Source organism: Pleurodeles waltl, chromosome 9, assembly GCF_031143425.1.
Source record: "Pleurodeles waltl isolate 20211129_DDA chromosome 9, aPleWal1.hap1.20221129, whole genome shotgun sequence".
Lineage (NCBI taxonomy): Eukaryota > Metazoa > Chordata > Amphibia > Caudata > Salamandridae > Pleurodeles > Pleurodeles waltl.
Genome location: NC_090448.1, coordinates 40843138 through 40868256, shown reverse-complemented (window position 1 = coordinate 40868256; position 25119 = coordinate 40843138). Strand labels below are relative to the sequence as shown.

The window sequence follows — 25119 nt, the reverse complement described above, 5'->3', positions numbered from 1 at the left end:
TAAGAACCACAGGTTCAAATTCTACATGTAATATCTCATTCGAAAGGTATTGCAAGTAAGTACTTTAGGAACTTCAAATCATCAAAATTGCATGTATACTTTTCAAGTTATTCACAAATAGCTGTTTTAAAAGTGGACACTTAGTGCAATTTTCACAGTTCCTAGGGGAGGTAAGTATTTGTTAGGTTAACCAGGTAAGTAAGACACTTACAGGGCTTAGTTCTTGGTCCAAGGTAGCCCACCGTTGGGGGTTCAGAGCAACCCCAAAGTCACCACACCCGCAGCTCAGGGCCGGTCAGGTGCAGAGTTCAAAGTGGTGCCCAAAACACATAGGCTAGAATGGAGAGAAGGGGGTGCCCCGGTTCCGGTCTGCTTGCAGGTAAGTACCCGCGTCTTCGGAGGGCAGACCAGGGGGGTTTTGTAGGGCACCGGGGGGGACACAAGTCCACACAGAAATTTCACCCTCAGCGGCGCGGGGGCGGCCGGGTGCAGTGTAGAAACCAGCGTCGGGTTCGCAATGTTAGTCTATGAGAGATCTCGGGATCTCTTCAGCGCTGCAGGCAGGCAAGGGGGGGATTCCTCGGGGAAACCTCCACTTGGGCAAGGGAGAGGGACTCCTGGGGGTCACTTCTCCAGTGAAAGTCCGGTCCTTCAGGTCCTGGGGGCTGCGGGTGCAGGGTCTCTCCCAGGCGTCGGGACTTTAGGTTCAAAGAGTCGCGGTCAGGGGAAGCCTCGGGATTCCCTCTGCAGGCGGCGCTGTGGGGGCTCAGGGGGGACAGGTTTTGGTACTCACAGTATCAGAGTAGTCCTGGGGTCCCTCCTGAGGTGTTGGATCGCCACCAGCCGAGTCGGGGTCGCCGGGTGCAGTGTTGCAAGTCTCACGCTTCTTGCGGGGAGCTTGCAGGGTTCTTTAAAGTTGCTGGAAACAAAGTTGCAGCTTTTCTTGGAGCAGGTCCGCTGTCCTCGGGAGTTTCTTGTCTTTTCGAAGCAGGGGCAGTCCTCAGAGGATGTCGAGGTCGCTGGTCCCTTTGGAAGGCGTCGCTGGAGCAGGATCTTTGGAAGGCAGGAGACAGGCCGGTGAGTTTCTGGAGCCAAGGCAGTTGTCGTCTTCTGGTCTTCCGCTGCAGGGGTTTTCAGCTGGGCAGTCCTTCTTCTTGTAGTTGCAGGAATCTAATTTTCTAGGGTTCAGGGTAGCCCTTAAATACTAAATTTAAGGGCGTGTTTAGGTCTGGGGGGTTAGTAGCCAATGGCTACTAGCCCTGAGGGTGGGTACACCCTCTTTGTGCCTCCTCCCAAGGGGAGGGGGTCACAATCCTAACCCTATTGGGGGAATCCTCCATCTGCAAGATGGAGGATTTCTAAAAGTTAGAGTCACCTCAGCTCAGGACACCTTAGGGGCTGTCCTGACTGGCCAGTGACTCCTCCTTGTTGCTTTCTTTGTTCCCTCCAGCCTTGCCGCCAACAGTGGGGGCCGTGGCCGGAGGGGGCGGGCAACTCCACTAAGCTGGAGTGCCCTGCTGGGCTGTGACAAAGGGGGGAGCCTTTGAGGCTTACCGCCAGGTGTCACAGTTCCTGCCTGGGGGAGGTGTTAGCATCTCCACCCAGTGCAGGCTTTGTTACTGGCCTCAGAGTGACAAAGGCACTCTCCCCATGGGGCCAGCAACATGTCTCTAGTGTGGCAGGCTGCTGGAACCAGTCAGCCTACACAGATAGTTGGTTAAGTTTCAGGGGGCACCTCTAAGGTGCCCTCTGTGGTGTATTTTACAATAAAATGTACACTGGCATCAGTGTGCATTTATTGTGCTGAGAAGTTTGATACCAAACTTCCCAGTTTTCAGTGTAGCCATTATGGTGCTGTGGAGTTCGTGTTTGACAGACTCCCAGACCATATACTCTTATGGCTACCCTGCACTTACAATGTCTAAGGTTTTGTTTAGACACTGTAGGGGCACAGTGCTCATGCACTGGTACCCTCACCTATGGTATAGTGCACCCTGCCTTAGGGCTGTAAGGCCTGCTAGAGGGGTGTCTTACCTATACTGCATAGGCAGTGAGAGGCTGGCATGGCACCCTGAGGGGAGTGCCATGTCGACTTACTCATTTTGTTCTCACTAGCACACACAGGCTTGTAAGCAGTGTGTCTGTGCTGAGTGAGGGGTCTCTAGGGTGGCATAAGACATGCTGCAGCCCTTAGAGACCTTCCTTGGCATCAGGGCCCTTGGTACTAGAAGTACCAGTTACAAGGGACTTATCTGAATGCCAGGGTGTTCCAATTGTGGATACAATGGTACATTTTAGGTGAAAGTACACTGGTGCTGGGGCCTGGTTAGCAGGGTCCCAGCACACTTCTCAGTCAAGTCAGCATCAGTATCAGGCAAAAAGTGGGGGGTAACTGCAACAGGGAGCCATTTCTTTACAATTTGCATTACTGATTTGGAAAAGCCAGGGCCAAATGCACCGTAGTGAGCAGTGGGTTTAATCCGCCCCTCGTTTATTGTGCTCTGTTTGCAGCTGTTCTGAGCATCACCGCCCTTTTGGGGTTCAAAAAGCTTCATATTAGAGGCGCTGCTGTAGATTTTATATGAAATATACCAATAATAACAAAATGTTCTGGTGGAACGGAAGAGTCAATGTTTAGAATTCTTGCCAATATATTTATGACCTCATGAAAAGTCACAATATCGTGAACCAGAGAAATTCCAACAAGCATTCATTTAGGGGTCAGAGGACAACCCTTTCCAGTTAATTCAGCGCCACTTGTCTAAATCATCTCCACAACCTGCACCTAAGAAAATACCAGCGGCGAGGAGGAGATTCATCTCTGGAGCAACCCTTGGCCTTGCAATGTTTTTTCCCGGTAGCTCTTGGGCCTCTGCCCAAAGCCATCCTTTTGGTGGAGTGACTGCTATGGACTACACGAGCAGAGAGGGCAGTATTACTGGCTGGGGCTGCTGAAGGGAAGGAATGTGAGCCTCTTGCTTCAGGAGCTTGGTTACTAGACCATCGGCAGGTGGCACTGTACTTGTTCTGCTTCATTCAACAAATACTGACATCCATAGTCAAGTCTAGATGTTGAGGTTGATCTCTATTTGTTTAATATCACATTCAAATGATGCCTCGACATCAGGCTCAGATGAAGGAGCCCTTCATGTCACAAGATGCCTCAACAACAAACAGATCCTAAGTGTAGTTCTTGATGTGGAATGCCTTGATGACATGTGGTTGGGCATCCGCAGGAAGTGGGAGCCACAGTCCTCAATGGTGAGTGACTCTGTAACACAAAGTGGATAGTCATCCTTTGATCACTTCCATCCACTGCAGGTGGGACACATCAAAAGTCTAGATATATTGACTGAAAAAAGCAGCCGAGAAAAGTCCCTCCTCTCTTTAAAAAAAAAGACAGTCACTTTCAAAACCAACCAATCAATCAATCAGTGTTTGTTAAGTACGACTACTCACCCGCAGGGGTCTAAAGGTGCTAGGGGTTGGGTTGGGTCGTCTGACTGTACTTGGTCTAAAAAGACCCAGCTGCGCTTAGGAATCCTTGCTCCAGCAAGCAAAGCATGAATTGCCAGTGAAGCCACTGGATCTGATACAACGAGCAGTGCCAAATTACTCCTTCTGAATTGTGTTACCTATTCGCACCATTCTCTAATTTTTTCTTCTTTCTTTTTGTTTGGAGGATTAACAACTTTTTCATCCAGGTGTATCTTATAGGGTTTCACTTGTATCTTGCTTTGTTCTTAAAAAGGCAAATAATATTGCTTCCTACAGGCATGTTCTTTATAAGGTCTTTTAAAAAAATATAATTTTACAAATTACAATGTGCTCCAGGAACATGCATCCAGGAGCCGAAACATTTGACATTTATATGAACATCAAGGAAGATTCTATAATGTGATAGGTTGTTTTCCATGGAAGGAGATGCACACACGATGCCCTATGCAGGAAAGACCTGTACATAATAAAAGCTAAAAGCAAATCAAGATCACACAGGTGTCCATACCCAAGGTAGAACCTCAACTCCAAGGAATAAGTGTTTAGAAGGCTGTCTGAACCAAACAAATCTCTAGGAGATGTCTTATAACTAAGGAGTATCTTCTTCATAGTTTCAGCAACAGCGAGCACAAACTATGAATCTACCAACAATGAATTGCTCTGCAAATGTCAGCCACAGAGATGCTGAAAATAAAGTGCCACCCTCCCATCCTTACATCTTGTTGAAAGCATAAGAATACAGTCTTTGTACACGTTATACATGAAGATAATACCTTTTCCTCTTTGATCTCTTCCTCCTTGACCTGTTCCTCGCCGCTCTGTGGGAAGTAGATGTAATAGGGCTGTTTTTCTCCACTCTGCCTCTGCCATTCATAGAAACCTTCAGCCAGGACAACGCATCGCTTCCCTTTGGTCAGAGGAGCCTGGTGGAGATACCAATGGTACAAGCAGAAGAAGGCCGCGTTAAATCACCAGCAGACAAGATGTATGATAGCGCAACAGGACAAACACTACAGGTCACATGAGTAACTTGTAAAAAGGAGGGGGCTGGTGGGCAGAGAAGGAGTAAACCACAGGTATTCAGTGAAAGGCCAGGGGTGAGGAAAGGAGTGGCAGTGGGCAAACCAAGGGGTCAGAGAACGGAAATACGATATTTGCATGATGGTAAATGCCACTGTGCCACGGCTGCTCAACAATGTAAGCCACTCTCTTAGAAACACACACACTGTAAGATGTACAGTAGACCTTTGGTCCACAGCCCACTCCCGTAACACGAAAGCAATAGTTCCCACCTAGTGTGGCGAAGTCTACTATCTCAAGACTGAAAAAAACTTGGCGAACGCCTCGGCTGTGAAAGGTATCTTCAGCTGTAGAAGCTCGGAAATGGCAGGTTTGTAAAGGGTGCCCTGGGGGGGCGGGGGGGGGGGAGGGGGGGGGGGGAAATTACTTGAGGAATAGAGGAAAGAAGAATGCGAAACAATACTATTTTATTTTTTTAGATATTTCCGTTGCCCCTGATATCTAATGCGCCGTGTTACTCTACAGCTTTTTAAAGGTTTAGACCAGCCAGGAAATCTCCCATTTTAGCACGACAGCACTTTATCTGGAGATGAATCATAACACCATTATGGAAACTTTACTATAACACTGCAGCTGTTAACATACACTCAGGTAAGTCCAATGCCTTAAATGTTGCACTACTAGGAGATGAACTAACTTGAGATCAAATATTTTTTACACCCTCAGTTAAGAATACTACTATTTGGTAAACCTAGTGGACACTTCCTAGTACCTAATGAGAGGCCAGTGCCACAAATGCACCAAAGAAGGATACAGTTAAGTACTTGAGCTCCCCATTGTATGCATCAAATTCTAAGTATTTTATGTAAATATATGTAGTTGTGCAATGTGCATCTATGTGTACGTTAAAAGCGTGCAATGTAAAAACAATGTGTTACTGCTCTATGTGTATCTTGCATTGTCCCAATTACATTTTCTCTGTCTACTCACATCCTTCCTCCTGTAATATGGTCTCAATCAAACCCCATGCAAAATACCATTTTATGCATGGCATTAAGTGCTCCAGATGCTCGCGCTGCAATACGAATGCTCTCTGTCTAATAGTCAGCTGCCTCTTAGGAAGAGAGCTGGGCTATATCCAAATTCTTAAATTAAATTAATGAAACAGATAAACTGGAATCTAACCTAAGTCACTAGTGACATAGCTAACTTAAAAAAGCCATATGCAACTTTAAAAAAATAATAATATTTGAGCTAAAAAAGTTTCCTGTGAGAGAAAACTAACAACACACACACACACGTGATTTTGTACCCATTCCCATTCCAAACTATTTCATTCACAGGGAATAAGTGAAGTCTTGATGCTTTTTCATTTATAACGTCGATCAACATATAAATCAGCTATTACCAAGAGCCTTGTCAATAGTCCCCATTCATTGCAGTTATTTTACATTTGGTCACAAATATCATATACTTTGCTCTCTCCTCCCTTCTGCACCACTGAAGATCCTCTCCTCACTGTAACAGTCGTAGTACATGAAACATTTTAGCTGCTGTAACTGCTCACTCAGTTAAGGTGTACTCCTTTTACCCTAAACTTTCCATTTTCAATGGGTTGCAAAAGAAGCCTTCTTTAGATCTTACATCCTGCATAAATTTTGTTCCTTTGCAGGCATTTAACAGCCTTATAAAACCGTCAGCAACACCCTTGACGAATCAGTTGCAACATTTGTGGAGAGTGAATGCCTTTAGGATAAAGTGACGAGTCTGTTTTTAGCCCCATAGCACGGTATTTAGTTAAGACTGCACTGGAAGTCGTCTAAACGGACACTTGAGCAGATTAAGGGTTGTTTTTTCCCCCATCATCAATGTGTCGCACACCACCTCTGTTCAGGTACTCATTGTTCAGGGGCTTTCTTAGAGTGGTTCCGCTTACTCATAGGAAATCAGGGACCACAGGCAAAGTTGGGCACATTTATATCATCTCCTGCCCAGGCCTAGGTCAACTATGTTGCCTCTGGAACTCCTCTGGGGTGCCCTCAGATTTTTAGGTCTCGCGTAAGACAGTGCATGCGCTGTCTCTTGTGAGACCTTTTGTTACCTTACAGAGGGCTCAAAGGCTGCCCCCAGCTTACTATTAGCTGGGTTCTTTGTCACTTATTTATCTGCATCAGCTTCTACAGGCTTCCTTCTTCATCTTTATGTGTTGGTTCTTCCCTTGTAGCATGCAGTAATTAATGTATTCTTCCACTGCTCGTTTTTTTCAGGAGTAAGTATACTTTTAAGTATACTTCCGTGGGCTGCCAGCTAGTTCATTTGTTAGTACAAGTGTCATTTAAAAGGCCTTGCTTGCTAGTGGTCAGTCAGGCCTCTTTATCCCTCCTTCTTCTGTGTGGGAGCAGGGACCAAGCAATGGATAATTACGCTTTGTCCTGTTTATCTGGCCTGCATAGGACTTTTTTTTCACTTTGTTTCCTGCTCGTGTCCATGGAAGCTGCCCTTTTCATTTATAGAGCATTCTAGCTCTGAGTTTAGCTTAGCTGTAAACAAAGTTATAAATCAAGCTGTTCTCTTGATCACATTTGGACTTTGTGGGCTCTCTGTGCCATCTCTCAGCTGCCTGGCTTTCTTTTGTCACTCTGTCCTTTCCTTCCACTCATTCATTGGCAGTAGTAGCACTTTATTACTTATTTTCAACACTGGTAACCCTGTCTGCCCATTGGTTGAACTTTATTAGTACCAGGTTAATGCCTGCACTGTGTCGTCTTATCCCTGTGTAAAGGAAACTTGCATTGTACATTGTCAGAGAGAAGCTTGCACTGCTGCCTGTGCAGTATCTGCTGTGTGTGAGGGAAACTTACACTGCTGCTGTGCTGTCTGCACTGTGTGTGAGGGAAGGTTGCACTGCTGCTGTGCGGTATTTGCTGTGTGAAGGAAGCTTGCACTGTAGCTGGCTGTGCTAGATCTGCTCTGTGTGAGTGAAGCTTGCACTGCTGCCTGTGGAGTATCTGCTGTGTGTGAGGGAAGCATGCACTGCTGCTGCCTGTACTGTATCTGCTGTGTCTGAGGGAAGCTTGCATGGTACATTCTCTGAGGGAAGCTTGCATTGTACTCTGTGTAAGGGAAGCTTGCACTGCACCTTCTCTGTGAGAGAAGCTTGCGTTGTACCTTCCGTGTAAGGGAAGCTTGCACTGCACCTTCCGTGTAAGGGAAGCTTGCATTGTACCTTCCATGTGAGAGGAAAGTAGCATTGTACTTTCTCTGTAAAGGTAAAGAAAGTTTGCATTGTACCATCTGTGTGAGGGAAGCTTGCAGTGTGCCTTCTGTGTGAGGGAAGCATGCATTGTACCTTCCCTGTGAGGGAAAGCTCACACTGTACCTTTTCTGTGAGGGAAGCTAGCATTGTACCTTTTGTGCGAGGAAAGCTTGTTTTCTACTATCTGTGTGAGGGATGCTTGCACCAGTTACTAAATAAACTATCTATCCCTCCCTATGTTCCTTTCTATCTATTCTATGTAGCTCTCACCCATATATATTCACCATGCTACATAATTCCACTACACAAAAACACTCTGTACCACACAATCCCACAAATAATTTATATACGGAACCAAAAATGTCCACTCGACACCACAGACATCCACTACACTCCAAACCAAAACACATCAATAAAATACAGTCATTTACAACGCCAATAGCTCTAACTCTCGCAAATGCGAGCCCTATTGCATTGCAAATGCTTGTTTGTTTTTATTTATGCACCCTCCTAGAGTGATTGTGTTTTTCAGCTGTTTTCCTTGTAATCTTTTCCACCTCTTTGTCCTGCCGTGGTCCCACCAGCTCACCTTCCCTCCGTTGTCCATGTGCTTGCCCCAGCACCCCCACCCCCATCCTCTGCTGTCCATGCGCTTGCCCCAGCACCCCCATCCTCTGCTGTCCACGCACTTGTCCCCAGGCCCTACCACTCACCCCTTCTCATCCATGTGCTTGCTTCATTTCCTTTTGCTTGTCCTCCCCTCTCACCTGTGTCCTTCTCGCCTACCTTCCTACCATGCGAGTCGCTTCAGGGAGGCACATGGCTAAACATAAATAAATTAAAAAAACATAAGTGCTGGCCGCGTCATAACGCTTTTTACAAAATTAGTTTTAGCCATGCTGAAGAGGAAAAGAGAAGATGTGTTTGCCCTCAGTTTTATTGTACTGCTGGTTGACAGAGTTGAATTCCAGATTGTGCTCCTGGCATGTAAAATGACTGCATGGCCTGCCCCTTGCTGTCTCACACCGAACATCTGCTCCGATGCTCCAAGGGTTTTTTCATTCAGTAAACTAGTTTTGTCTAATGGTCACCATGTCCAACTTAAGACGAAGGACAGACAGAGCTTTTCAAGTCAAGATAGGAAAACTTCTTGCCTCTTCAGAAGGCAGAAAACAATGTAATGTTTCTATAATCCTTGGTGTGCTCTTCACATCATTTAACTCAAGCTTCTGCTCAGTTGGTAGATAGAAGCAATACAGTTCTCCCTGTCTGTGCATTACGAATTCACAAAATCACACAGTCTGAAATAAAGGAATAAGATGGCTTTGAAATGTAAACTGAGGTGAGGCAGCTAAAAAGGCTCTTTTCCATCAAGCTGTTTAATGCTTCTAGTTGCCATCAGTGTTGATACGAGGTGCAGGTACTAGAATGCATGGGCTCCAGAATGGAGGGAAAATATTGGGTCTGCGAGTAAAGACAATTTCAACACACTGATAAGCAGGGCAAAAGGTTTAGTTCCTTTTGAATCCTCCTTCAGATTACATTATGGATTTGTAACTGCTCCTTCCCCAATGTCTACATGTTCTCTTCAATAGATGTTTTCATCCTTCTCTTGCTAATTGGCGATACACAATTTCTTGTTCTTCCTCTATTACAGTGATAGGGGAGAAAGTGAGAAAGACCTGACTCTCCTTCACACAACAGAATTTGCAATTGCATCCACTTTAACAAATTGTGCTTCCTGATAATAGTAAAAAGTAAATTGTTCACCTTTCTCGCCATTTCCCGCTGGATTGCAGAATGAAGGGCTATGCGTTATCTATTGCACTGTCCCTGTGCTTACACCAATTGGACCGCCATGCCCACGTGTTTTTACAAGTGTTGCACCACGGACCACTCAATGATTATTGGCTGGGCCTGTTGATGTCTTAATCCAAGCAAAGGACCACAAAACACGTGGATGATTTTGCTTAATGAGTGTCGCTGGTAATTGGAAAAGAAACTTCACTTGTCTTCCATGGCGCATTGACTACCATTTTGGATCCCAGCTGTGATACACCAAAACAGGGGTACCACAGTTGACATATCTCCTACTGAATGAGCGTAGGAAAGTGAGTGGTAAACTATAACTACCTTAGTCCAGAGTAAGGCAGTGGACACCCTGGGTGGCCCAGGGAAGGCTGAAACATGTTGACTGAATCCAGAGATCTTAGAGTATTAAGTACTCCCAGGGATAACCTCTTCTGTTTTTAATTACTCACAGTGACATATAGACTGAATAAAATATATTAATTTGGGTACCACTGCAGGGATTTTTAGCCACAATATGATCCTCTACGTACGCCACCACCAGGTGAGTCCACATTCACCACCTAAGAGTTCTGGACCAGGTCAACTGAACTCATCTGCCCTGCCTACAACAACTGTTGGGTGGATGTAGACAGCCCTATGATGAAGCATGACACCTGGACAGGTGTGTGAGGGTTTGTTTACATTTTGCGGAATGACCATATGAATTCACATCTAAATCGAACAATCAGACCCGTTAGAGTCTAGAGAACCTAAAACATCATAGATCAGTTACCCAAGGTGACATTTTTGTGCTTTGGTAAACTTAAAAGGCTCTGAAAGGAAAAGTTTCATATTTATACAAATGTCAAAGATGCACAAGTTGTTTTTAGGTGAAATGTAATTAAAAGTTTAATATGAATACTACGACAATACTGCACTTAGAATGTGGTGAAGCTTGCAATGGTTATTCACTCTTGAAGTTGCAGAGGAGGAAGTGAGGGGTCGGGTTATATGGGGCGTAAAGGCAACATAACCTACGGAATGAATTTCATTCAAACATGCTTTCATTACATCATATTGCTTTTATTTAAAAAATGACAAGGTGTGGCCGGAAGGTCACAATTAAGATGTAAAGCTTAAGGTGCTAATTCATGGTGCCCACTAAGAAGTGGGGATCGTCTGCCAGAGGGCCTATGCACCCTACGCCTTCTGAGGCAGCAGCTCTGGAGAGGATGGGAAGAGGCCTGTGGATTGGTGCTTGGGGGGTGGGGGGTGGGATACATGGGATAACAAGTTTGAGTTACAGGTTTACAGAAGCTCTCCTTTGTAGATGTATACCATGGACATTGTCATCAATTAGGAAACCAAGTTGTAGTGCCAAATCACAGCGCTCAAATCACATTATCTGCAACTCCTCAAGAGAAACAAGGGACCAACTAATGTCTATCAACTTTGAGATTTATTCTGCTGTTTATGTTTCTTGTTTACTCATTCCAATGTCCACCCAGGATTAACAGAAGCATGGTCCTTATTTAGAGTGCTTTTTTCACTCAGTTTATCTAGCTATGTTAATAAACTAGTAGCCTGTTTGAACATGAATTAACCTGAACTAGTCTCTAAAGATTTGTGTCAGCCAGTTTGGAAATAGGGGCAACTTTCCACAGCAACTCTGAAGCGTTGGGTTACAAATGGGTATTGGACATATATGATTCCTTCTCATTCTTAATACTGTTTGTATCGTCTGTGTTGCTTGCACTCAGTAAACCGACCTGCCTCTGGAAGTAATAGCTGGATACTTGCTGTAACTTCACGCCATAGCTGTTTAGGTCCTTCCACTTAAAGTTATCTAAGAGCCCCTCTTTTGTGCAGGTGGTCTTAAAGCATACCTTGTACAGGGTTTTCTCCATGATGGTATCACTGCGACAGTTAGATGTACTGTACTGCATTTTGGATGGGTCGCTTTCTCTGAACCAGGAAGGGATAAGGCCCCAACGCATGGCAGCAATAACCCGCTCAGAAGAGTCTACATCCTTCAAAGAAAATAAAAACACAACACAGTGCCCAATTTGATGAGAAATGGAGTGGTATTAGTACATTAATAGTGGGCAACTAGCCACACACAAAACATAAAAAATAGCTAAAACTAATCAAATTCATTTTTTGATAAACATTTTGATTTGTGACTGCCAAATCTAAATACTGTCGAAGTATGATATTACGTCCATGGAAGCCTTCTGCTCTTTTCTTTAATTTACTCTCCCCGGCCCACTGCCTAAAAACTAATATATTAGAACACATTTTGTAATAACCTCAAAAACAAAATAAGTAATCTAGTCACGAGAATATCATACCATCTTTTCACAACTACCTGAATACTCTCACTGAGAAGATGTGAATTTCTCAAAACATGGTAGCGAACCCCCACCCAACGTGAGCGGCATACATCCTCATCACCCTAGCACTAGAAATGCACTTCGCATTCTGATAGAGCTCACATCAAAGAGTGCTACAAATGCTGCCAGAAAGCAATTCTTAGCTAATATGTAATTCCAGTTCTTGTTCATAAACGCAGGTGTTAGACATCTCATGTGTGTGCATGTGATTAAGATCTCTCTCTCTATTCACATATATATATCATGCATGTGATTTTCTGTGTGTGTCAAAACCTGCTACATCTTTAACGTATTTGAGTTACTACTGCAATTCTTTTTTTTTTACTCCGATTGAAGTTTTGCAAATATAGTGCACCTTCCTAGCTCAGAGCAAATACTGCAATTAAATATAATTTCACCAATGTGTCCTTTGGGCTTAAGGCTGCTTGTCTGTTAAAGTATTATTATGTTTTAGCTTCCTTTACCATCAACAGCAAATAATACAAGCAACTAGAAACTGAATCTAATACTTAATCATTTATTTGCAAATGTAGATTTTCAAACGTTTCTTACCACTATGCAGCCTTGTTTTCCGAACGAGAAAGTAACACAGAAAAGGAAACCTTAAACCAATATGAGTAACAGCAACAAAATACTTAATCCAACTTTCAAAATGGGTGCCTCTAACCGCAGTAAGGACTGGGGCGCGAACATCACGTATTGGTCATGCAATGAGAAGGGTGCAGTGGTAAATAGAAGGTGGAAATTCTGCATGGTAGTAGACTAGGCCCACACTGAGATGCACTCGCACCGAGGACACAGTGGAGCAATACTTCGTTTACATGCGAGGTCTTCTCCGTTTTATGAGCAGAAATGTGAGATTTACATTATGTGCTAAATGTGACCTCAAAACACCAAGCTAAAGAGGAAGCAATATCAATGCAATTTTGACAGTTTACAGTTCCAACTCTCAGTTTCAATAAACTGAAAGTCAATTATAGCCCTCTGACTGCGGATCGCCGCATGTGTCCAAGTGGGGGAAACGAGAGCTGCACTATTACAGGGACTGAAACTCCGAACAAGAGTCATCTCTGAGCAACAGCACATCTACAACTAGAGGTGCGGATGAGGGTGACAGGCTGCAGGAGAGCCTCTAAGATAACATTAGCAATATTTTCACAGAAAAGGCAGTGAACGCATGGAATTCCCTCCTATCTGATCTGGGTCAGACTGCACGTAGGAGATTATAAAACTGAGAAAACAACAGCAGGATACCCTGTAGGAATGTGTCAGTAGACTAGAGGATTAGCAGTCAAATTAAAAGTCTCCTCGGGACAGGTGTACGATGTCGTCGTCACAAAATACGGGTCGCAATGTGCAACCAGTGTGTGCAATTTTGCAAAGCGACCTACGTACTAATAGGTCAGCTTGCAAAATACTGACACATAGTGGGTCGCATTTTGATCTACTGCATGAATATTAATGAAGTATGGCATAAAGTGACCGACTATGAATCACAGCCATCACAGGGAAAGTGGCCTGCTGAGACCAGCGGACCACCATGTCTGTGACTGCTTTCAAATAAAGCAATTTGTTTTAAAAATGCAACCTGTCTTGTTTAAAGAAAAACATGTTTTGTTTTTTTAAACAAACATTTTAGCTTACATTATTTTAAGAGTTGGCATTGATCCATAGGATCAGCCTACTCCTATAAAGAAATGTTCTGAACATTCTCAAAGGGAAAGGGGCTCCGTCAGGACCCCTTCCCATTTGCGAAAGGCTTATCACTACATTTGTATAGTCAGTAAAGCATTAACATTTAGCGACCAGATTTTACACACCATACTGAATTGGTATTTGGAAGGGACGCCTTAAATATATTCCTTCCAAATATCTATTTGGTATATAGGCGCATAACCACATTGTGATTCGGTAACATGTTACAAACAGGTAGATTCTGTGAATCAGACCTTTTGGGAGTGTAAGGCTTTATACATCTGCCCTACATTGTTAAGTAGAAAAAAAAAATTCTATACCAAGAAAGTGACAGGATGGGATTTCTTGTTGCACCGCTTAAACTATCATCATTGTACTGCTTTTTCAGAGTTATTGTTGTTTCATGATTGACTCAGTATCCCCTTCCTTCTAAAGAAATCTTGAAAAATAAAGGTTGCAAAAATAAATAAATAAATAAAGTCGCAGGTATTCAGAAACGAATCTATACATCTAAATAATTACAATTCAGACATTAAAGCGTCCAGAAGAGGTACCCGAACAATGAGGTCCAAAAGAAAGAACACTCGACAGTGTAAATTCTTGACTAACAAGTGAAGCACTGATGTAGAGAACACGCCTACCACAAAAGCATATTCGATTTGTATGAAACAAGGGTTTCAAATTTGAACCTGCTTTTACTCAGAAACCTGCAATTGTTTATTTTAAAAGCAACCATGCAGCATTTTCAATGAAGCTTCGATGACAGTGAACTGGTATTGGTCAGTAGGAGTAAAGTATTGAGCGGAAAGCCCACTAGATCATACTTACTGGCACGAAGGCATTTGTAAATCGTACCCATAGAGTGTGTCAGTGCCACAACTTTCACTGTTAGACTTCGAGTAGTGAAAAATATGTTAAAACAAACTCCCAAGTCTGCTTTAGATAGGTGGCCCTTCTCAAGTGGTGCAGTCCAACTGGAGCACCGATCCGAACTGTATGAAGGGCTTTGCTAATGTTCCACAAGCACAAGTAACTCATTTATTTTCCTAATGCATCAACTTGCTTGCATTGCACTATGCTACCTTGTCAAAATGTCTTCCAGAGACAAGAACCGGGTTGTTTGACTGAGGAGCCTTGTTGTAGGAAGGACTGTACTTGTTGGTGTCGCCATCTCTCCATCCAGGGCGGCGTCTTCTGCCGTGCACATCTCGGTATGTGCAAGCTTTACTGATGTCATCCGGTGCCAGCGTGCAGGCGGTGCGCCCACACATTTTGAAAATCTTTACAAAATGCTAACAAGCTGAAGAAATTAATGAAATACAAAGTAATTATTTACCTGACGTAGTTAATGCATGTATTGTTTCTTCAAAACATTGTTAATTAAAACGTTAGTATGTGTAGGATACAGTGGATGGCACACAAAGAAACACATAGGTCAATCCATCTTAAAATGGGATTTGCCATATAAGACATGTAAGACATGTATACAATCGTGCTAAGTGTTGAAAACTTTTTTTTTTCTTTTAGGGACTCTGTATACCAAATACAGGATATTTTTATTCCAGTTATCAGAATTGAATTTACTCCCAATTCCACTACTGACTAATCACTACTCATCGGAATAAAGAAAATGGTACCAGCGTTGCTGCTGTTCAGCACAGCTAAAAGTTATGGCATGGCACAGAATGGCGTAAAGGAGAGTGGCATAGAGTGGAGTGGCGAAGAGTAGAGTAGTGTTGTGCAGATTTGAACGGCATGAGGCACAGCTGAGGTGGAGAGGCATAGTTTGGAGTAGCATAGAGTGGCATACAGTAGCGTGGTGAAGTAGGTTCGAGTGGCATACAGAGGAGTGGTGTAGATTAAAATCATATGGAGTAGAGTGACAGAGTGGAGTGGCATAGTGGACTTGTGTGGAGTGGCACTGAGTGCCATAGAGGGGCACTGGGTGTAGAGTTGGTGGCAGAGAGGGGAGTGGAGTGGCAAAGAGTGGCATGGTGTAAAGTGGAGTGGAATGCCATGGTGCACAGTGAAGTAGAGTGATGCAGAGTAGTACGGTTGTGAGTGTAAGTAACTTAAACAAGGAACCAATCTTAAAATCAATGCAAAGGTATAAGGTATAAAGGGGACGAATAATTGAAAGGCAACAAAAATAGGCGTGCGACAGCATCATGAAGGTGGAAATGTGTGATTAGTGTGGCATTTATACATTATAATAATGACTTAATCCAACCCACGTGAAGTGTAATTTTATTTCAGGTGTACAGATAAGCCAAAAGATGTAGGCGTAGATAAGCAAGGTTTAAAAATGTGTTTGAGAGCAGAACGAATGGAGAAAGCAGCATGAGAACTGGAAACAGAGGAAGTGTCCTGAAACGCGTAGCTCAATCACAGTTCAATCAGAGGACGAGCACTCACTATGCTGAATCAGTCTGTGCTTGGTCCATGCCCCACAGGAATAAAAGGAACTGATGCAATGCATGCGAGGCCAATTAGGTGGCAGCAATGAAGCGTGACAATGAAGCCAACAGACGACAAGCAAAGGACTGGCTCCAAGACCTTTACTAGAAACAATAGCTCTTGCAAGCGAGTGAGCATGTGCTGTAGAAGGTAAGACCTAAAAATAGGCCAATGTACATTAGCTGTACTGACATTACAAAGATTATGCAGCTAAATCATTGCAATAAAAACAAGAGGTGAGTATCATTAGTCAGTGCTCGCAGCACAAAAGATCCCTTGTGGCATACATCTGCATGCGATTGGTCTCCAACTCTAATGGGTTGTCAACAGTATGGCCTAATTCTTTAAAGTATGTTGCCTCAACTGCAATTAAGTAAGTCACAAGCACGTGCTTTTCTTGATATTAAGAAAATTCATGGATTGTCCAGTTAAACGTAATAATTACGAAGTAATGAATTTTGCATAGTGGTAGCATCAGAGTCTGTTTACTTCACAGCACTGTGATAGCCAGAATTTCCTTTGGCAGTATCATTTGTTTGAACGTGTGATAGAGGGCAGGGCGCAAGTCAGGTGGACGCAGGTCCTCCTACTATTTTTACAGATAGAACTCTCTTCCCCTACCCAGGCTCGTGCCCCAGCTCTGCAGCTACTTGCATTTACAAACACTGCGGGAGGTTAACCTTAGTACCTGACCTCAAGGTGTTTTATACCTCATTCCCGTTAGTAGCATCCTCTGTATCTGTGAAAACCAGAGTGGTGGGGGGGAGGGTGAATACTGGGGGGAGGGTTAACTTTGAATGTCCTGAGTAAAATGAATGAACTTCCCCCTATTACCCCTTCTATCGCCTTAAGAACTACAAAAGTGCAGTGCTTTAAACTGAACAAAGAAAAAAACTGCAGAAAACAGACGCGCACTAAGCACATTTTGTTAAATTCTCCAAAAACAGTTAACGATGTAATCCAGAGTTCCACATGTTTGTCTATAGTTTCCCTTTCAGCCATTTCCGAGTACAATTACCCATTGAAATGTGGAAAACGTATGTTTTGTTTATAAATAGTAAAACAAACAAAAACATGTTCTTTTCACATTTTTGCACGATTATAATAACTTGTTTTTGTAAAACAGACGTGTCCCATATTATAAGCAAGGGATATTATAAGGTCATAACATTACCTATTCTAATGTCACTTGTAATGTAATTGTGATTTATGCATGCTTATGAATATCAATAACCGCTTCACTATTTTCCTTAGGACATGTGCCCTCGTACCGGGAATAATCTACAGCAGTAACACGGAGTTGTGAATAAGAATTACAACCTGAACTGCTAGCAGTGCTCTCCCAAACCACAGCACTGAAAAACGAGTTTCTGTACAAGACATCTGGTTCACGGTTCTACCAGGGGTAAAGTGAAAGTCGCTTACCGTAATGTGGTCGCTGAAATGAGTTCTGTGGCATATGCTTCAATGACTCCAGGTCAGAAGTATAAATAGGCCTTAAGGAGGTGGGCCGCTCTAGCGCCTATTTGCATACAATAATCCCAAGAGATACCACACGAAAAAACTGTACTCCTGATTAGAGTTCAACAGACCTGCAACTCAACACACTCTGCAACCATAAAAGGTGCGGCCAGTCACTTCTAGACCCATAGGGAATAGGTGCTAAAATAAATAAAAAACCTGTATGACTCAGATACGCCATCTACCACAGACCTCTAAGGCTATAAGCAGTGATTGCAAGTCATCATTTCTTGTTTCAATCTAACTGGCTGAGCATTGGGCCTCTCAAACAGTAGTCAGAAAATAAAATACAAGTTAAAAAAACGAGTAAGACTGCTCTTTTGCACTTGACAACGAACAGCCTTGAACTGAAGCACAAAGCCACTTTATTGAATCCCGATGTTCAAGTGGCAGGACCGTCTTATTTGTTGGAGCCAACATCGCTCAAGTTAAAACTCCACCTATCGAGATTGAAGTAAAACGTTTGTAAAGCGCGCAATTGCTGAGGCATCTTAGCGCTAGCGTTCTCTATGTAGAGAGCACTTAACTGATTACTGAGCTTAGAAAAAAAAACATGTGTTAAGCATTTTTCTGAAAGATGCTCTGTTAGATTGAGATCTAAGAGCAAGAAGCATGGTGTTCCAGAGTCTTCACGCTAACAAAGAGAAACTTCGCCATCTAGCTCTCTTTATTTAAGGGACAGCCACCAAACTGACAGTGTTCGACCTTCATTTACAAGGGGTACAAGCCAAGAAAAGTTTTTCTGGAAGTAAGATGGGCCTTCGCCATGCAGAGCCTTATTGGCCATACACAGGCCCTTAAATTTCACTGATTGGCAGCCAAAGTAGGTCCTGCAAACCTTTAGATATATAACAATTATATCTGGGCATTTTAAGCGGCAAACAAGCAGCCGAATTTTGAAGGGATTGGAGCTTCAATTGAAATCATTTCTGAATCCTCAAATACAGTACACTGCAATAGTCTATCCTAGATGGTACTACAGCTACAATGACCTTTTTTGCATTTCCAAAGGGATAAATTTAAACACTTTCTTTACTATTCTAAGAAGATGGAAACGGGGATGTAACCTTATTTATTTGATTGGAAAACCAGAGCTGTTCATCGAATTACCACTCCTAAGTTTTTGACTTTCAACACGGACACGGAAGAGGTCCGATGTTAGAGGGCCACCAAGACGTGTTCCAAAACGAGGTAGTGGAGTCAAATAAGATGATCTTTGTCATTTCCGAGTTTAGTTATAAATAATTATCTCGAATCCAAAGGGCAACATTTGCCAGACAGCTTCTAAATTAACTGGCTACTTCAGCAACATACAATGAAATAGACACCACTATTTGTGTGTCATCAGCATAGGCCACTGCCACAAAGCCGTAGGACCAGATACGTTTAGCCAAAGGGGTGACATAAATGTTAAATAACGCGAGGGACAGTGATCAGCACTGAGGCACCCACAGGGTAGAAAGGATTCGAGACAAAATCTCCAAAAGCCACCCTTTGTTCTCTACCCGAGAGACAAGAACTGAGGATGATAAGGGCTGCTTCCCCAATCCCGATACTCTCTAGCTGGTTGACAAGCAAAGAATGGTTCACTGTGTCAAACGCGGCAGAGAGATAAAAGAGAATCAGTGCAGCCCTACCTCCCGAGTCCACCTGCCTACAAATCTTTTCAGTGGCCACTACTAATGCAGATTCCGTGCAGTGTAGCAGCCTGAATCCATGCTGAGAAGGATCAAGGATATTATGGGTATTTACCAATGATATAAGATCTTCATTAAGCGCCTTCTCCATAATTTTAGCGGCTAAAGGTGGATACAGGACAATAACTTTTAGTGTCCTCAGGATCCAAAGAGGGTTTTTTCACAACTTGCAGGTCGATGCCCTCTTCCATTCTGCTGGAAATTGACCTATGCACAATAGTCTACTGAGAAGTGTAGAGAGCTGCATAGCGACTGTCTTAGAGATCATAAGTAGAACAAAAGATGGATGGGGTCCGACTGGTGAGCCTCATTTAGTCGTCTCAAGAAATCTGATGGTTCTATCCTCAGTTAAAGGTGTAAAGCTGTCCCGCACACTCTGACTAACTCCAACCTCCTTCTGTGGTTTCTCAGGTGGTATTGAGAAAGGACAATTATTGTCCAAATTATTAATCTTACAGTTTAAGTAAAATTCTTCATAGTCCCTATTCACAGTTTCCTGAGACTTGGTCTTTTTAGCACAGGCAAGACATCAGAAATGGAAATTTCCCCCCTCCACCATGAGCTGTCGCTTCTGTCAATACTGGAAGGAATAGCTAGACCAATTTATGTGCAGCTGCCAAAGCATAGCCGGCAAGCGCTGCACATTTTTACTTACATCTTTATTAAATAGCAGATCTTGCTGGTCAGCAATCAAAGAATGTTTCATCCCCAAGACATACATCTGGCTAGTGGAACTGTACAATTTTTAAAGAGGTTTTCACAAACCTGGAAGCAACAAGCTTCCATCAATGTTTTTTTGCAAAAACCAACACTTGACACTTCCTTTTCTTGCTTTTAATAATGATGCAATTGTAATATTCTTTTAGCACAAAATATTCTAATTTAAATTTGGATTTTGTTTTTATCAACTATACAATAAAAGTTATTCTTCTTAACCCTGAGGTATGCAACCATCAATTTAATGGAGGATCTCGGGCCTACCATCCATCACTTATCAGGCATCCTTGCATCCAGCACTTCTTAGCTAGCTGGCCCCAGGCAGTCATGTAATGAAGGTTCCTAGGACCACGAAACACCACTCAGGCTGTGAAGATTTATTTGATTCAGTTATACTCTCTTTCTTGCACTAGACATAGCTTTGGTGATCCTTTATTTATATTCTGCAAGCTGCTCAAATACATTTAAAAACATTTTAAAGGCTATATATTCAAACACCCAGGACACACCCGATTCACTTTTTAAGAGACCCTTTCAGCAGTATCTACTCATCTAGTATTGAGCCCTTGCAGTAATGACTGACTGTGTATCAGAGCCTCCTAGTGCTGTGGTCCATTTTGCTACAAACAAACATCGGGGAAAATAATTCAGCATTCATTAAAAATTCCAAAAGCAGTTTCATCGTATTTGAAAGCCATGCATAAATCAAACACAGACACTTTGATCCAAAGATCCTGAAGGCTCCACAAGTAAATTATTTGTGATCTTTAATGCTGAAAGACATTGTTTTAGAAAACACTAGCAGGGCTATGCCCCAACTCTTACAAAATGCCACTGGTCCACCCTTTTTTAGAGGCACTTTTTGATTGTGGCAGCCCAGACTTCAGCACCACATTTTATTAAAGACCCCTGGGAAAGCAAAAACAACATCATAAAGAACTTAGTGCCGCAATCAATCCCATCAAAGAGACTAAGGACCTAATTTTGAGTTTGGAGGAAGGGAACACCTGTCTTAAAAACTTCTGACAGGGTGGCCGCCACTGTAGTGGCAAGCCTCCCCGTCAGACCCATGATGACTTTCCCGCTGGGCTGACGGGCAGAAACAAGTCAGTCCAGCGGGAAAGTGGTGGCAGCATTGTCGCTGGCTCATAATCGAGCCAGCAGCAATGCTGCCGCCCACAGGGTGCACCAGCACCCTTGTAATGCTCACTGTCTGCATAGTGGGCAGTGAGCAATGCAAGGGTGCTGAGAAGGGGATCCCTGCACTGCCCATGCCAAGTGCAATGGGCGGTGCAGGGGTCCCCACGTGGCCCCCTGCACCTGTTCTCCACCAGCCTTTTCATGGTGGTGAATCAAGGGCAGCAGGGCGGCGCTGCATGCAGATTGGCACTGGCTGACTGTGACCTGCACCTGCCGTCAACCCGTTGGGATCCCCAATGGAGACAGCAGTACCCTGGCAGTCTGACCACCAGGGTCGTAATGTGGCAGTCAGAACGCCACAGCAGCAGCGGTCTTGACCACCACGAGTCTGACAGTCTAGTGACCGCCAGACTTGTAATTAGGCCCTAAGAGCTGAGGAACCAATCCCTTATAAGAAGTCCTCAATGATGCGAACCATCACCTACTAGAATCTGCTGCAGTCAGGACTGCAACCCCTTTTGAAACTCTTAGGTTTCAGTCTATTTTAGTAGCGATTACAAGGGCTATACTGTACCATCAAAGAGCCATCTACACTTCAACCAGTAATGTATATATAGGACTTAGCTAGGGCAGAAGTCGGGGTAGATAGAGTCCCTCCAACTAAGTTAGAGGAGTGGGGGAGCTCTGTCCTTCTTAGCCTTACGAGGCCCAAAGGTCACCTTGTGCTTTGGAAGACCTGTGATATCGCCCTGCTGTACACCACATGCAGTTTCCTTTTTCCACATGAAAAGTTTGAAAACAATGTACGCAATTTGCCTAAAACTGCAGCATGGACTAAGGCCTTGAGGTGGAGAGTTTAAACCCCAAGAAAACATGCTCCTTATCTGTCTGAATACTCCGGGCAGGGGGGGGGGGGTATTTTTGTAGTCTGTAATTAAGGCAGGCACAGCCCACCTTTCACATTTCGTCCCTTACTGATAGCAAAACATAAGACTTTTGCTTTAATGCTGGTTACAGACATCAGCAGGAAACAAAAGTATTATAAACAAATATTTGCTATTTATATATTGAAACCTGCTAATTTGTTTTTAAATATATCAAGTCCCAGACTACTTCAATAAAATACAGTAATATTTTAAATATGAAAAATGTGTTTAGCGAAAAGTAAAATACCTTTGCCATTTCACTCATTGAATAAAGGTACTTCACTGTGCTGATAAATGTCCGTTGTACGTAATTTCATAATAAACATTATTAAATGTTTTACAAATGCATTATTTTTAACTAGAGGTTTGTGATTTCAAGTCAGACAGCAATCAGATATAGCTGAAGGTGTTGCTAAGGTTTGAAAACACTATATAAAACGTATTTAAATTCATACAGCCAGAGGTTGAAGTGGACAGGACCTGAAGCTTACAATGCTCCCATCCTTTTTAATTTGACCAAAACAGTTCCCCTACTTTATGTTAAAAGGAACATGCCTCAACTGAAGCCTGCTGCCTGAAAAAAAACTAAATGTGCACATTTGGTTAATCTAATCTACAAATGTATGTCTGCTTGGAAGGCGGTATAGGCTTTTGCTGATCTAGTCACTTGAAGAGTATTCTTTTTGAGAGGTATTGTAAGGTGACCTGTGGAGCAAAGCTTTTAACGGAGGGTATTAAAAAATATTTCACTAGATACAGTCTGCATTCTACAAAGATCTATTATTTTGAAATAACTTTGTATCTTTTTGTGCACTTTGTGATAGCAATGCAAGTTTAAAATGACATATATATTCACGGTAGTTTCTGTTACCGTATGGGTCCTCAAAACACCCAAGTTACTACTCCCCACTGCACTAACCAGTCTCTGGTTGTACACACAGATAGATGAAGTGACTGCCTCAATCAATAAAGGTCTCTCAACGTAAAATAGTGCATTTCTCATTGTGTAATCTAACTTTCATTTAAGGTGTGTATTTTATATGCAGTTACTTAAAGGTGAAAAAACAAAAAATGATCTGCAGAATATTTTTTTCTTTTTAGTCATACCTTTGATCCTACCCCAGGCTAACTGGCTTTGCCCCTCTGGACTCAGGATCGCAGTCCCCATACCTTTTTTAAGGTAATTCGGACACCGCGTATAGCGGACATATCAAACTTCAAATCTCAGCTTTGAGTATAAAATAGGTCCACCTCTTTTATGGTGACAGATCTGCTATGGCTTTGACGTCACTTCGTGATGCGCATGGCATACGCTAATTAGTCCTTCCGCTATACTGTTTTTAGCACGTGCCCCCGAGCGTAGGCGCTATACTTTTTTACCATGTGTGCTCCGATGGTAAGACTGTCTGTGTTCAAGTTATACATAGCTGCCAAGTTTTCCTTGCAGGACTGGATACTCCAGTCCACCTTTTTTTGTCCCTTTGCATACTAACGTTTGTAAGTATGGGTTTACAATTGCATAAGGAAAACTAAAATGTCCCATAAAGCAAAAAAAAAATCCTGGAGTGCATACACGTCAACATTTTCCACCAGGGAAGTGGGACATTGGGGGAATGTAGCTTCCTAGTTGACTTCTATGGAAGTAGATGGAATTTTCGACGGGTGGCAACTGGAATAAAGTCAATAAAACCATGAGTCCCCCGCTTGAATCAGGCCTGCTGGCACACGTGGACCTGGGAAACGTGGTAGAGGTGGATGTGTCTACCAGTTGGAAAACTGGTTATCAGAGGCATCGCATTCCTGGACATCGTCAAACTACTACGATACATAACTTCAGCGCACGCTCCAGCCTACAAAACTACATCACCCAGAATGCACCCTGGCCCTCGGCAAGCATAATGAAGGAACGTGAGCCGTTTGTCCACACACAGAGACTGCCCTTCACGCCCTCGATGCCCCTTCCTCCACACCTGCTTCTTGGACTCCAAGGACACTGATGTCTGGGTGGGGGCCAGGCCCCTAGGCCTCGCCCAGGGAGGCTGCGGACTCCCTGCGCGGCGGAATCTCCCACCCCTGCGGGATACCGTTCGCGGGCCTCCCCCGGACTATCTCGGTACTCCGGAAGGGGGCTTTGCACGGTGCCCTCGGGGGCACGGCAGCTTCCCCTCCCTCGGCTGCCGCGTGAAAAGGCGCGCGAAACCGGTACCGGGAGGGGAGACCCTCGCAGCGACCCGTACCTGCGTCACCGCCCTCTCCCGCCACAGGAGCCCGGCTCCCATTAGAGGAAAGACCTGAGCGGCGACGCGCCCCCACGTGACCGCCCGGCTGCCGCGTGACCACCATCTGGATTATATACAGCATCCGACGGCCTGGGACTCACGAGGAAACACACAGCAGCCAGGGCTACCAAGGCTTTGTGGAGCATACAACACCTGCTCATAGTAGCCTTTATTTATCACTCTCTTTCTGTAACTAATAACATAAATTATTTATTGAATCGAAAGACAGTTTGTAAACATCTAACTTTACGTGTCTAGTTGTGCCAGTAAAGCTGAATTGTAAACCTGAATTGTATAGCGAGTCATTCACTTTGCAAAGGCTTCTGTAACTGAAATTTCGATGGACCTTGCTGTCCAACTGAGGCTTATAGTATGGAGAGTCCCAAAAAAAATTCCGCTCTTCTGGTGGAGTTCGCATAGATTTGCCCACTCTGTGTTCTACTTGGAGCACAGAGACCCAGGCAAACCCCGCCAAGCACCGAACGGTGGAGTTATTTTTGCATGCGGCTCGCCAGTGTTAAATTGAAGAGTGAGAATTTGCATCCCCTAGCGTGATTTTCAGGCACTAGAACACCTCCCGGTGAGATTTCTCAATGCTGGCGGTCACGGCAGGTCGCGATTGTTCGCTTTCTGAAAGCTGGCGCTTGAGTAGGAAACCTACTTGAGCAGCAGAAAGAAGCATCCTCTGGCGTGCTGCATGGTGCAGTGTGTGGTGACGTGCCCGAATTC

General features: G+C 43.7%; 1 protein-coding gene across 3 annotated transcripts in view; it reads right to left on the bottom strand.

Annotated features, from left to right (window-relative positions):
* Positions 1 to 24433, bottom strand: part of HMCES (5-hydroxymethylcytosine binding, ES cell specific) — a 58871-nt gene extending 34438 nt beyond the window's left edge. The window contains exons 1-4 of one of the 3 annotated variants that reach the window (XM_069206231.1): positions 24349 to 24433; positions 14736 to 14953; positions 11452 to 11595; positions 4272 to 4421 (exon numbers count right to left, since the gene is read on the bottom strand). In XM_069206231.1, the coding sequence (XP_069062332.1) occupies positions 4272 to 4421; positions 11452 to 11595; positions 14736 to 14924 (483 nt within the window). In that variant the 5' untranslated portion in view covers positions 14925 to 14953; positions 24349 to 24433. Of the gene's footprint in view, positions 1 to 4271; positions 4422 to 11451; positions 11596 to 14735; positions 14954 to 24081 lie in introns of all 3 variants that reach the window. The other 2 variants (XM_069206230.1, XM_069206232.1) reach the window with 2 other exon arrangements.
* Positions 24434 to 25119: the final 686 nt, after the last annotated feature.